The sequence below is a fragment of the Vigna umbellata genome, chromosome 3, assembly GCF_029865625.1.
Source record: "Vigna umbellata cultivar VRB3 chromosome 3, Vumbellata_1.0, whole genome shotgun sequence".
Taxonomy (NCBI): Eukaryota; Viridiplantae; Streptophyta; class Magnoliopsida; order Fabales; family Fabaceae; genus Vigna; species Vigna umbellata.
This window is the reverse complement of record NC_142167.1, coordinates 40,836,452-40,850,048: the sequence shown is the minus strand read 5'-3', so window position 1 is coordinate 40,850,048 and position 13,597 is coordinate 40,836,452. Positions and strand designations below refer to the sequence as shown.

The following is a 13,597-nucleotide window of genomic DNA, read 5'->3' as shown; positions in this document are numbered from 1 at the left end:
TATATAGGCGAAAAGCCTGACTTGCACAGGAGTATACGCAGCGGTTGCCTGGCAACCCGAGGCAATAGGGCCTTTTCAAAATGTTGTCAGACAAAAAGTAGAGGTATAGGTCTCGGGTCTTCTTCTAATTGAGGCAATATCACCATTCTGCCTCAGGTCAAGGTGTAACCGAGGTATATAACCTTTTACGCTTCGGGTTTTGCATAACCGAAGCCTATATAGCGCGTTAGAATCTACTTTTTTTACTAGTACTCTTTAAAGCCATGAGTTCTATACTATTTAGGTTTAGAATAAGTTATGGTATAATGCATATATCTATAATAGACCTAAAACTTTAAGTACTCAATTAAATTAGGAAATATAAAATGCAATAATAGTTGTAAATAAATTTTAAGTTTCTTATATACTTTTATTTTTATTTTTAATATTTACTAAATTATTTTGTGAATAAAATACCTAATAAATTATAAACTTTTGTTTGAACTCTTTTAACTTATTCTTTTTAAATTTGTTTTTTAGTCCTTTAACTTAGTTTTATCGTAATAATGGAGATGTTTTTCTTTTTCATATCATAAGTAAATACGCCTAATAGTGACTTAATGAATCTGATTTCTCTGTCATCTAGATTAAGCAATGGATGTTTCAACTAAACTTATACATGGATAGTAAAATTGATACAGAACACAATAAATTCAAATAAAAATGTTTTAATTATTAAGTAACCAATTTTAAAACAATATTACATATTTTTATATTACTACAAATGTTCTTTTTATACTACTACAAAGACGGATTAAATATTTATGCCAATAGGATAAAGGTCCACCATTCTCCTAAACATAGAGAAACCAGTTGTCACAATTTATGTTGAGATATTGAAGAAAGCCAGTATTTCACATAAAAGCAGATGAAAATGCTAAAACCGGATTTCCCAACACTGGAACCTCTTGGGAGCCTTTCTAAGCAATTTTTTTGCGATCCTCTGCATACTTAATATGAAATGTTAACCTTTGTCCGTTAAGCATCGCTCTGCCATGGATGATTAGTGTTAGTTTTGCCAAGATTATTGCTAGAACTGGTTGAACCACTCCATGATGCTTGGTTTGAGTCCTCTCCGCGATCATGTTCAATTGTTTCATGGGGATAATAAACAGGCTTAGGAGGCATTTCAAGACTTTCAACTCTTTCTTCCAACATATCCACAACTCTCTTCATTGAAGGACGGTCATTTGGATTCAATTGTATACACCAAAGCGCAACTACATACATTCTTTTCACCAAAATCTTATCCTCTTCTGAGGCATCTTCTATTTGAGTATCTTTTTCATCTTTAATTTGATCATAGATCCAAAAGGGGAAGTACTGTTGGCTTGAATGTTCTGCATGAGGATTTGAGTTCCTTCTCCTACTTCCCATTTCCATCAAAAGCATCCCAAAACTATATACATCAGCCTTATTTGATACTCCACCAATATTATTGTAGAATAATTCTGGAGCCATGTAACCCAAAGTTCCTCTAGCTTTAGTTAAAGCAATAGACGTATCTTTGACACGATACAACTTTGCAAGTCCGAAATCTGAAACCTTTGGAATAAAGTTATTATCTAGAAGAATATTATGAGGCTTAATATCAAAATGTAGAATTTGCACATCACAGCCTTGATGAAGATAAGCAATCCCACGAGCTATGCCAAGAGATATTTCATATGTTTTCTCATAACTTAAAGGGACACTTTCCTCTTTGGAGAAGATGTGTTTATCCAACGAACCATTTGTCATGTATTCATAAACCAGAGCACGCTTTTCTCCTTCAGCACAATAGCCAATAAGATGTACCACATTTACATGATGTATTCTTCCAATACTAGCCACTTCATTAATGAACTCTTCTCCATCAGCTTTCGATTTTTTCAACATCTTTATGGCTATTTCTGGCCCACTTTGAAGTTTTCCTTTGTATACAGATCCAAAACCTCCTTCACCCAATTTAACTTTGAAATCTCTGCTCATTTTCTTAATTTCTCTATATCCGTACCTAATAGGATTTAGATTATTGTGTAGCAAAAACGTTTCAATGTTTTCATACATTGAGCAATGCCTACGTCGCCACGTATGGATAAATAGTGCAAGCAAAAGTGCGAATCCAAACAGAAACCTGGCTGCCACAAATATTGGAATAGGGGCAATTAAGATGAAATCTCCTTCCTCTTGCCATTCCGAAAAGTAATGTAAACGTGTTATTTTATAGATTAGTCCTGTGCAGACAAATTTCATGGAATGAGTAAGGAAAGAAACCATGGTTAGTCTAATCAGTAAGTTTATTCAAATATGAAATCAGTTGACAAGGCATTACCCTTTATGGCGAATTTAAAATAACCTGCAAAATAACGCAATATAATAGCATCAAAACAAAAGAACACTCAGTATTTTAAGGATACTTTGGATACATATTATAAATAAACATACGTTTTTCAGAGAACGTTCATTCTAAGGATCCTATGCATTTCTAGCGTCATGAAATGCATTCAAATAACTTCTTGGTTTGTGATTCGTATGATGTTTTGAGGGATCCAGTTCCTGGTCCTTTCCCAAAACACCATTTTCAAACAGATACATCTTGGTTAATGTTGAAATAAATTTGGAGAATATCGTGAACGTATCATGGAAATCCCATTGAGCATCCCTTTAAGGCTTTTTGTTTAGAAACTCCTGTCAACTACTTGTTGAGTTAGAGTACAGAACGATATGCGTTTCAAAATTTATCAACTTTGATGCACAACTTGCAGGTTATCAGAATGAATCGTACAGAAATTGTACAGCTTACTAATGAGTCAAAATATAGATTAACTTTAAGTAGTCAGTACAGTAGTAATTGAAAGGACAAAGATATGGGAGAAAGCTCTTACGTGCTATATAGGCAAGAATTCGAACTAGGTGTCCAAAAATCTGGAGCTGAATGCCTAGAACAGAAAAAGAAAACATTAACATATATTGTAAAGATTAAAGCTATTTGTTTGTACAACACGTTTCAATAAAAGGGACAGAAAAATTGAGGTAGAAGAATTTTTTCTCACCGCACTTTCCTTTTCCAAAGTTAATCCACATAATTTCGCAATAGTTATCATAACATCGGATTTGATTTGTAGTTTCATTGATGAAGCATCCCACACCCTTTCCACATTGATCTATACATTTAAGTAGTGCCCAAGACAACCAAAACCCATTATGTAGCCACTCGTGGATATCAACATACGAAACGTTGGGGCCATTGTTCCAGCCATTGTTCAAGCCATTGCTCCAGTTTCCAAAGGTAGCAACTATTAAATGGCACCCAACCTTGATGTCCCTCATTTCGAAACTATATCTGGAATAATAAATAACAGCATAGACATGGCCTCTAGAATCACAAAGCATGCCATTCACTTCCACGTATCGAGGATCATCGATTACTGGATCAGTACAGTTTAGAAACGCTACATACGGAGGAATATAAGCATGCCCATCCCGATTCCAGATAGTTAGCGGATCAGTCGCGTAAACGCTAGGGTTACCAACGGAAGTGAAGTTCTTTGAAAACATGAAATAGCGAGGAATGGAGCAAGCAGTGTCCTCCACAAGACCTGCATCAGTCAATTGGATCTTGAATGTCTCGTAATCGATATTCTGCACATGGTATTTCCCTGAAAACAAGGTGCACACTGTCACATTCTTTACGCAATCTAATTCGTACCTTGGGAGGCCGCAACCAGGTGAATCGCCTTTGAGTCGGAAAGGGTAAGTTATGTTGCGAATTTTTCCACACGAAGAAGGAGCACATAATGGACGATCCTGGGCACCGTGAGTTTGCTGGAACAGCACAATAATGATAGCCACACTGGCCATCACCGATTGTGCAGAACACCAAAAGGAAGATAAGACCACCATTGTTGACCTCTTCTGGTCGTGTAAATGGGACATATCATAGTTAAATAATTCACCAAAATCAACTGATAACGTACGACCACTCGTTGAACTTTCAAAGTGATTATGGGATGCTTCTACTTGTACCTCTGTACTTGCTTCCTGCACCTCCATATTTCAAATAAAAAGACCAACAAACCCTTGGAATTGAGAAGAATATTTATTTACGAGATTTTGAGGAATGAGGTGGCATGATATTGGTATGAACAACCCTCTCTGATTTTCTTCCTATGTTTTAGGTGTGACAGGAAGGACATGATTTGGTCTGGAGATTCCGTTTTTTTTTCTTCGGTGCTGGAGAACAATTTTTACAGCTTCACTTATTGAAGCTTATTTACAGTAGTATAGAATTGCAGACTGAGAGTTGCTCCCTACACTACTCTACTTTACTTTTTGGCTTAATACTCTATTTTCAAATTAGTTCATCCTTTAAAAAATGCGTCAATTACGTCCTCACTTAATCAAATTTGCATCAATGAATTCCCTTTCGTTAAATCCGTACAAACGGCGTTAATTATTTCTCTTTCTTCTCCTTAGATAATTAACGCCCGTTTGTACGGATTTAAGGAAAGGGAATTCATTGATGCAAATTTTATTAAGTGAGGACGTAATTGACGCATTTTTTAAAGGATGGACTAATTTAACATTTTCAAACGAAACTGAAGACAAAATAGGATATAAAGCCTTACTTTTTATATCACCATATTTTTTTTAAATTTCAAAACTATTCTTTATATTTTAAAATATCCTATATTTCCACCTCTTTTCTTTAACAGATATCAACATCAGTTGAGTTTTTTTTTTTTTTTAGTTTTTTAATTTATTGTATTTTAAATTAATATATAAATATTATTTAATTTTTTTAAAATTATTACTTAATTATTTATAAATTAATTTTATTTTATTTAATATAATAATTATTATTAATTTAATTTATGTATTATTATTTAAATAATAATTAAAATATTTTTTATAAATATATTAAAACGGATGTGCCACATCCGTTGCATTTTTTTTTAATTTTTAGTTTTTTAATTTTTTGTATTTTAAATTAATATATAAATATTATTTAATTATTTTAAAATTATTACTTAATTATTTATAAATTAATTTTATTTTATTTAATAAAATAATTATTATTAATTTTAATTTATGTTTTATTATTTAAATAATAATTAAAAATTTTGTTATAAATCTATTAAACAGATGTGTCACATCCATCAACAGATGCGGCGACATCTATTGAATTAGTTTTTTTTTAGTTTTTAGTTTTTTAATTTTTTATATTTTAAATTAATATATAAATATTATTTAATTTTTTTAAAATTATTACTTAATTATTTATAAATTAATTTTATTTTATTTAATAAAATAATTATTATTAATTTAATTTATATATTATTATTTAGGTTTAATAGCCAATTTAGTCCCCACTTTGGTTGAAAAATCTCAATTTAGTCCCTCGTTATAAAAGTGTTTTGCATTAGTCCTAACTTTTAAAATAGTGGGTCAGATTGGTCCCTTTCGTTAAATATAAGTTAACGAAATTAATGGATGATGATGTGACACAGCTTAAAGCTGATGTGTTAGATTGGTCCCTCGTTAGCTTTAAGTTGTGTCACATCATCATCCATTAATTTTGTTAACTTATATTTAACAGAAAGGACCAATCTGACCCACTATTTTAAAAGTTAGGACTAATTCAAAACACTTTTATAACGAGAGACTAAATTGAGATTTTTCAACCAAAGTGAGGACTAAATTGGCTATTAAACCTTAAATAATAAATAAAATACTTTTTAAAAATCTATTAAACGGATGTGGCCACATCGTTGAAAATTTTTTTTTTAAAATAAAAACAATAAACTAAAATATAATGTAAATGGATGTCAACATCTATTAAAGTGAAACGGATGTTGACATCTTTTTTTAAATGGGCAAATTAGGTATGAAGTGGTACAGAAAGGGGTTGGTGGTAGTGGAGGGAGCAAGAGACTATGTGTTTGTTGAAAGAACATAGAGTTTATTTGGAGAAAGAATATAACAGATTATATATACACTGTTTCATTGGCGTTTTCATTGACGTCAAACGACTGAAAATAGCATTCTATAGGACTTGCAAAATCAATTTATGAATCAGGGGAAGAACTTACGCGATTGATGATTCTGCTAGAACTATGCGATCAAGCAGAACATGACCGCGATATTGCCCAACAACAACTTGTGACTCAGTTGCAGAAGCCCACGACTGACCGTTTGGACTAGATGTAGAAAGCAAGTTATGATGATTTGTTGTGGATATTGCAGCTATTCATTTTGAGAAAGATGTGGTCCCATGGTTTCAAATGTTGCAAAGGCTTAATTCGATTTGCTCTTGGACTGAGCTTACTACAATACTTGAATCTCAGTTGGGTCTGTCTTTATTTGATTGCCCAACATAGGAGTTGTTTAAACTACAACAGTTTGGTAGTGTTTCTGAGTATTATCTCCGATTTATGGCATTTGCTAATAGATCTAAGGGACTTTCGGCTGAGGCTTTGTTACAATGCTTTATAAGTGGCTTGAATAAGGATATTCGTAGAGATGTGATTGTGCAATGTCCTATGACTTTATTATATGAGGAAAAATATACACCAGTAGGGTACCCAAGGAGTTCAAATTATACTCAGAAGTATTCTTCTATAGCTTCGAGTAGCAGTACTGTTGTTCCGGGGAAGAAAAATTCCTCTAACGATTCCTTACCTCCATTGTTGCCTACCCCTCTTGCTGTTGGATAAACATAAATGGGTCTCACACCCTAAATTAAGGGTCAATGCTTTTCCATGTTTTGCTCCATGGTTTACTCCATGTTTTACTCCATGCTTTACTCCATGTTTTTCAGCTTTGTTGTTTTGGTATTTTTTGTGAATCCCTTCTATAAAAGGGTAGAAGCAAAGAAGTGAAGACACACCAACATAGAAGAAAAAACACAATCCATCGTGAGAGAAGTGAAGCCACGGTGAAGGAGAGGAAAAATAGAGAGAGTGTGAGTGTGAGAGTTTTGTATACCATCCGAGAGGGTGAGATATTTGTAGAGAGATCCTCAGAGAGTGAGAGAAACTCTGTAATCCTACTTTCATAATGGAGATAATTTTTTGGACTCAATCCCATGGTTTTTCCCGAGAGAGTTTTCCACGTTAAAATTTCCGGTGTTATTTTTCCCTACGCCTACACTTTCATTTACACTTCTATTTTTTTCGCTTCCGCATAGTGCCCATTTTGGGGTTCACAGAGGAGGGAATAAGTACCGCTGTATCCCAACAGTGGTATCAGAGCTACTGGTTCGAAAAAGTCAGAATCCTGTTAAACACAAGATGGAAGGAGACATGTTCAAGCTAACTGCGGATAATTATTCCTACTGGAAGCCGATGATGGAAGATCATCTATACTGCAAGGATTTGTATGAGCCGATCACAAATCTGGAAATTCCGGAAGGGAAGACCGAAAAAGACTGGGAGATTCTGAATCGTAAAGCAGTGGCTATGATTCGGAAATACATCGACAAAAGTCTCTTTGAGCATGTATCGACTTATACCAATGCGTATGAGTTATGGACAAAGCTTGAATCAATGATTCAAAAGAAGACTCCCAGGAACAAAGCTCACCTTGTCAGACGACTTGTAAAGTTGGAGTACACTGACGACCAGAATATGATCGAGCATCTCAACACCTTCAAAGGTATTGTGAACCAACTAATGAAGGCGGATATGAAGATTGATGACGAGTTACAAGCTCTTCTACTCCTTAGTTCTCTACCGGAGAGTTGGGACACGTTGGTGGTCACTCTCAGTAACTCAGCACCAGATGGAAAGCTTAGTCTGGATAACATCACAGACAATTTACTAAATGAAGAATCTAGAAGGAAAGAAAGGGGATCGAGTAGTCACTCAGAAGCCAATGTTGTTGAGAATAGAGGAAGGAGTGAAAACAGAAGCAAGGTAAAACGTGAAAAGTCACGAGGAAGATTCAAGTCTCGTTCCAAAGGTCTGACATGCTTTTAATGTGGAAAAGATGGTCACAAGAAGCCAGAATGTAGATTCCTAAAGAGAGATCAGAAGAATGGAACTGTACACCCTGATATGGTAGATCCCAAAAAGAAGTTGGAGGAAAAGACCACAACAGCGGTGGTATCAAATGATGAGAATGTGTTCCTTATCAGTGAGGTAAACTATCTAAATATTGCTTTTGATGATTGCACTTGGATAGTAGATGCCGGAGCATCTTTCCATGTTACTCCTCATGAGGGATTCTTCTCATCCTATCAAAAAGGAGATTTTGGAACAGTGAAGATGGGAAATCATGTCACAAGCAAAATTGTGGGCATAGGAGAAGTGACTTTGACGACAGAAAATGGAAACAAACTTGTGCTGAAGGAGGTAAGACATGTACCAGAGATGCGTCTAAACCTTATCTCAATTGGCAAGCTAGATGATGCTGGAATGAACAACCAGTTTGGAGATGGAAAATGGAAACTTAGCCGAGGAAGCATGATTGTTGATCGTGGCAAGAAGGAAGGCTCCTTGTACTGCATGCAAGGAAAAATATACAAAGGAGAGACAAATGTCGCTCAAGAAGAAAGTAAGGAGTTGTGGCACAAAAGACTAGGCCACATGAGCGAGAAAGGATTAGAGATCCTTGCGAAAGATCATCTCCAAAGTATAAAAGGACAACCAGTTGAATTATGTGAAGACTGCCTAGCAGGTAAGCAGCATAGAGTGTCCTTCTGTAGATCTGAAAGTGGAAGAAGAAAAGAGCATATTTTGGATCTTGTACACTCAGATGTTTGTTCAACATCTGAAAAGTCCTTTGGTGGTGCTCAATATTTTGTTACCTTCATTGATGACCACTCCAGAAAATTGTGGGTCTATCCATTGAAGAGAAAAGATGAAGTTCTACGAATCTTCAAGGAGTTTCATGCCTCAGTTGAACGTGAAACTGGTAGAAAGTTGAAATGTTTGAGAAGTGATAATGGTGGAGAGTACAGAGGTCCGTTCGAGCACTATTGCAAGACTCATGGGATCAAACATGAGAAAGTACCTCCCAAGACACCTCAGATGAATGGAGTAGCTGAAAGATTCAACAGAACGATTGCCGAGAAGGTCAGGAGCATGTTGTCTCACGCAAAACTTCCCAAGTCATTCTGGGGGGAGGCAGTGGTGACAGCAGCTGATTTAATCAACTTATCACCTTCAAGACCATTAAACGGTAAGATACCAGAAGAAGTATGGTCCGGTAAAAAGGCCTCATATCGCAACTTGAAAGTCTTCGGATGTAAGGCATCAGTTCATATTCCGAAAGATGAAAGAGCAAAGCTCGATGCTAAAGAGAAAGAGTGCATATACCTTGGTTCTCCAAGAGATGAATTTGGTTTCAGATTATGGGATCCTGCAAACAGAAAGATTGTTCGAAGCAGAGATGTGGTGTTCTTTGAAGATCAGACAATCCAAGACATCAAGAAAGTGGAGAAACCAACACTTAAGCTGATAAGTGATCAAAGCCCTATTGTGATGAACAACTTAGGGGGAGAGACTCATCAAGCTGAACCAGAGTTACAACTTGATGAAATGACTGAAGAAGCAAATCAACCTAATCTGACGGAAGAAGATCAACTAATTGAGGATGCTCCGCAAGAACCCCAATTGAGACGATCAACAAGGCAGAAGCAACCGTCAAGAAGGTATTTTTCAGATGAATATGTTAATTTTACTGATGAATGTGAACCTCAAAGCTTTGTAGAAGCAATGGAGATGAAAGACAAAGACAAATGGTTGCAAGCCATGGAAGAAGAGATGCAATCCTTAAAGGAAAATGAGACTTATGATTTGGTAGAACTACCAAAAGAAAGAAGAGCATTGTAGAACAAATGGGTGTTCAAGCTCAAGAATGAAGAGAACAACCCAAGCCCAAGGTACAAAGCACGAATTGTCGTGAAGGGGTGCAACCGGAAGAAAGGAATAGACTTCGACGAAATATTTTCTCCAGTGGTGAAGATGACATCCATTATAGCGATTCTCGGTCTGGCAGCAACACTAGACCTGGAGATTGAACAACTGGACGTCAAAACAGCATTCTTACATGGAGACTTAGAGGAAGAAATTTACATGAAGCAACCAGAGGGTTTTGAAGAACCAGGCAAAGAACACTTGGTGTGTCGTCTGAAGAAAAGCCTCTATGGTCTGAAGCAAGCTCCAAGACAATGGTACAAGAAATTTGATTCCTTCATGATCCAACATAATTTCAAGAAGACCTCTGCAGACCACTGCGTGTTTGTGAAGCATTATGAAAATGGTGAGTCCATCATACTTCTCTTGTATGTTGATGATATGTTGATTGTAGGGAAGGACAAACTTAAAATAGCTGCTCTCAAGAAGGCATTGAGTAAGTCTTTTGCCATGAAAGACCTGGGTGCAGTAAAGAAGATACTTGGAATGAAAATCTCCAGAGATCGTTTTAGAAGAATGTTATGGGTATCTCAAGAAGATTACATTGAGAAGATTCTCAAAAGGTTCAACATGCACAATGCCAAATCTGCTCGTGTTCCAATTGCTGGACATTTCAAACTCAGCAAGTCTCAATGTCCAAAGAATGAAGAAGAAAAAGAAGAAATGAGCAAGGTACCCTACTCTTCTGCTGTGGGTAGCCTTATGTATGCAATGGTTTGTACAAGGCCAGATATTGGCTATGTTGTAGGAGTTGTGAGCAGATTCCTGTCAAATCCAGGAAAGGAGCATTGGGAAGCTGTTAAGTGGATACTAAGGTATCTAAGAGGATCTGCCAAAAGAAGCTTGTGTTTTGGCAATGGAGATCTAAAGCTAATCGGATATTCAGACTCAGACATGGCTGGAGATGTCGATTCAAGGAAGTCAACATCAGGTTATCTGATTACTTTTGCAGGGGGAGTTGTTTCTTGGCAGTCAAAACTACAGAAATGTGTGACATTGTCTACTGCTGAAGCAGAGTATGTAGCGGTGACTGAAGCCTCTAAAGAGATGTTATGGATGAAGAATTTCCTAAGTGAATTAGGACATAATCAAGATGATTATGTGGTGAATTGTGATAATCAAAGTACCATTCATCTAACCAAGAACCCCATGTTCCATTCACGCTCGAAGCATATCGACGTGCGGTATCACTGGATACGAGAAGCGCTGGATGAGAAGAAATTAAAGATAGAGAAAATCCATACAGACTTGAATTGGTCTGATATGATGACTAAGTCAGTACCAACCAAGAAGGTTGAAGATTGTTGTGAAGGTGCTGGTGTCATAGTACCTTTTTTCAACTAAGTCAAGATGCAAAGATGGGAAAGAAGATCCATTTAAGTTTATGGGGGAGTTTTGTTGGATAAACATAAATGGGTCTCACACCCTAAATTAAGGGTCAATGATTTTCCATGTTTTGCTCCATGGTTTACTCCATGCTTTACTCCATGTTTTTCAGCTTTGTTGTTTTGGTATTTTTTGTGAAGCCCTTCTATAAAAGGGTAGAAGCAAAGAAGTGAAGACACACCAACATAGAAGCAAAAACACAATCCATCGTGAGAGAAGTGAAGCCACGGTGAAGGGGAGGAAAAATAGAGAGAGTGTGAGTGTGAGAGTTTTGTATACCATCCGAGAGGGTGAGATATTTGTAGAGAGATCCTCAGAGAGTGAGAGAAACTCTGTAATCCTACTTTCATAGTGGGGATAATTTTCTGGACTCAGTCCCGTGGTTTTTCCCGAGAGAGTTTTTCACGTTAAAATTTTCGGTGTTATTTTTCCCTATGCCTACACTTTCATTTACACTTCTATTTTTTACGCTTCCGCATAGTGCCCATTTTGGGGTTCACAGAGAAGGGAACAAGTACCGCTGTATCCCAACACTTGCTAAGCCTCTTCGAGCCCTTCCTATAAAGAAAATATCTCCAGCTAAAATGCAATTGAGAAGGGAAAAAGGCTTCTGCTACTTTTGTGATGATAAGTTTACTTTTAATCACAAATGCCCCAACAGGCAAATGCTGATGTTGCATGGTGAGGAGAATGAGTTGGACAATGAATTGTTGGTGAATAAGGAGCATACTGAGTCCATTTAGGATTTATATGAAGGTACTGAGATTGATCATCATTTATCCTTGAATGCGTTAAAAGGTGGGTTAGGAGTTGGTACTATCCGTTTTGAGGCACTAGTTAACAATTTACCCATTAGTGGATGGAGGAGTTCTGATAATTTTATCAAACCAAGAATAGCCAAGTTTTAAAAGTTGAATGTTGAACCTGCTCATGCATTTCGAGTCAAGGTAGGTAATGGGAATTATATGGCTGCAGAGGGTTTGATTAAAGATTTACTTATTCACGTGCAAGGAAGTACTTTCCACCTGCCAGTTTATGTGCTTCCCATATCTGGTGCTGATTTAATTTTGGGGGCAAGCTAGTTGAAGACTATTGGTCCACACAGCAAATTATGAATCTTTGCAATTAAAGTTTCTCCATCAGGGCCAGTTTATTACTTTGCTGGGTGACGTTAGCCATATTCCTTTACATGCCCATCTTCATCATATTAGAAGAATGGTTCGTATTGATTCTATAGCAGAAATTTTTAGTATGCAACTGATGGAATCTAAGAGTACTAATAGCTTGACATGCCTACGTGTCACTTACACTCATTTGACATGGTCCAAGTCATCTTTTTTAAAAGAAAATTGCATACTGATTGAGAGTAAAAGTGGAAAAATGTAAATTGGGGTTTCTTTCTTGTTTCGGTTGTGAATCGAAATCCCCATTTAGGTTTTGTTTTAAAAAACATTCTCCATCGTTCTTCATTGGCGTAGTTCCTTCCCATTTTTGTGTTTGAGACGATTCAGTCGTTGGTTGTGGAGGTTTTTGGTTGTTGTGAAGGTGAGGGTTGTGGAGGTTTCCGGTTGGCGTTTGGATTTTTCTCACGTCTGTCGTGTGTGGCTTTGAGGTACGGGGTTTTGAATATTTTTTTCTCTCGTAGTTTTTGTCGTTATGTGTAGACAGCTTGTATGTGATATTTTAGCATTCCAGTTTATTCTCAGGCTCTTATTTTTGTTTTGACAGGAGCTGGGGTGACTTTGCTGGTGATGTCTTCTCTCTTAGGGCTTTATGTGTGGTGTGACAGGAAGCACAGGAGAAAAAAGCTTGAGACTTTTCAGTTTGATTTCGACCTTGAGGAAGAAAGGTGTAGGCGTAGATTGAGGCCTAATACAGGGTCGATTTGGTTAAAAATTGGGGAGCTTGAGAAAGTCACTGATAATTTATCATCTAAGAACTTGATTGGTCGTGGTGGGTTTGGGTTGGTTTATGAGGGAACCTTGTCTAATGGGACTGTGGTGGCGGTTAAAAGGATCTTGGAATCTGATTTTCAAGGAGATGTGGAGTTGTGTTTGCATTAAATCATTGTATTTAGCGAACTGTTCTAATCAAGATTGACTAGTGAACTCGGAGTGGTTATAACAATATTCGGTGTGTACTAAGAGTGGTTATAATACTAACAACCAAGAGTGAATAAACTTAGACTAATCAAGTTGACTAGGAAAACCAGAAGTGGTTTAGAATACTCAACTAGTCAGGTTGATTAGGGAACAAGAGTGATTTAGAAT

At 36.5% G+C, this 13,597-nt stretch overlaps 1 protein-coding gene and 1 pseudogene across 3 annotated transcripts; one reads left to right on the top strand and one right to left on the bottom strand.

The window, feature by feature from the left end:
• Positions 1 to 691: 691 nt before the first annotated feature.
• Positions 692 to 4,074, bottom strand: LOC124835455 (rust resistance kinase Lr10-like). Of its 3 annotated transcripts, XM_088110230.1 has the most exons (5): positions 3,731 to 3,870; positions 3,075 to 3,620; positions 2,907 to 2,960; positions 2,354 to 2,377; positions 692 to 2,255 (listed from the first exon to the last, which is right to left on the bottom strand). In XM_088110230.1, exons 2-5 carry the CDS (start codon positions 3,577 to 3,579, stop codon positions 1,018 to 1,020), a joined length of 1,821 nt encoding a protein of 606 aa, XP_087966356.1. In that variant the 5' UTR covers positions 3,580 to 3,620; positions 3,731 to 3,870; the 3' UTR covers positions 692 to 1,017. The 3 variants fall into 3 exon arrangements, with proteins under 3 accessions (XP_087966356.1, XP_087966354.1, XP_087966355.1); XM_088110228.1 differs by having other exon boundaries at positions 3,075 to 4,074; XM_088110229.1 differs by lacking the exon at positions 2,354 to 2,377 and having other exon boundaries at positions 3,075 to 3,965.
• A 7,837-nt stretch (positions 4,075 to 11,911) lies between these two features.
• On the top strand, positions 11,912 to 13,390 carry LOC148202491 (uncharacterized; annotated as a pseudogene).
• Positions 13,391 to 13,597: the final 207 nt, after the last annotated feature.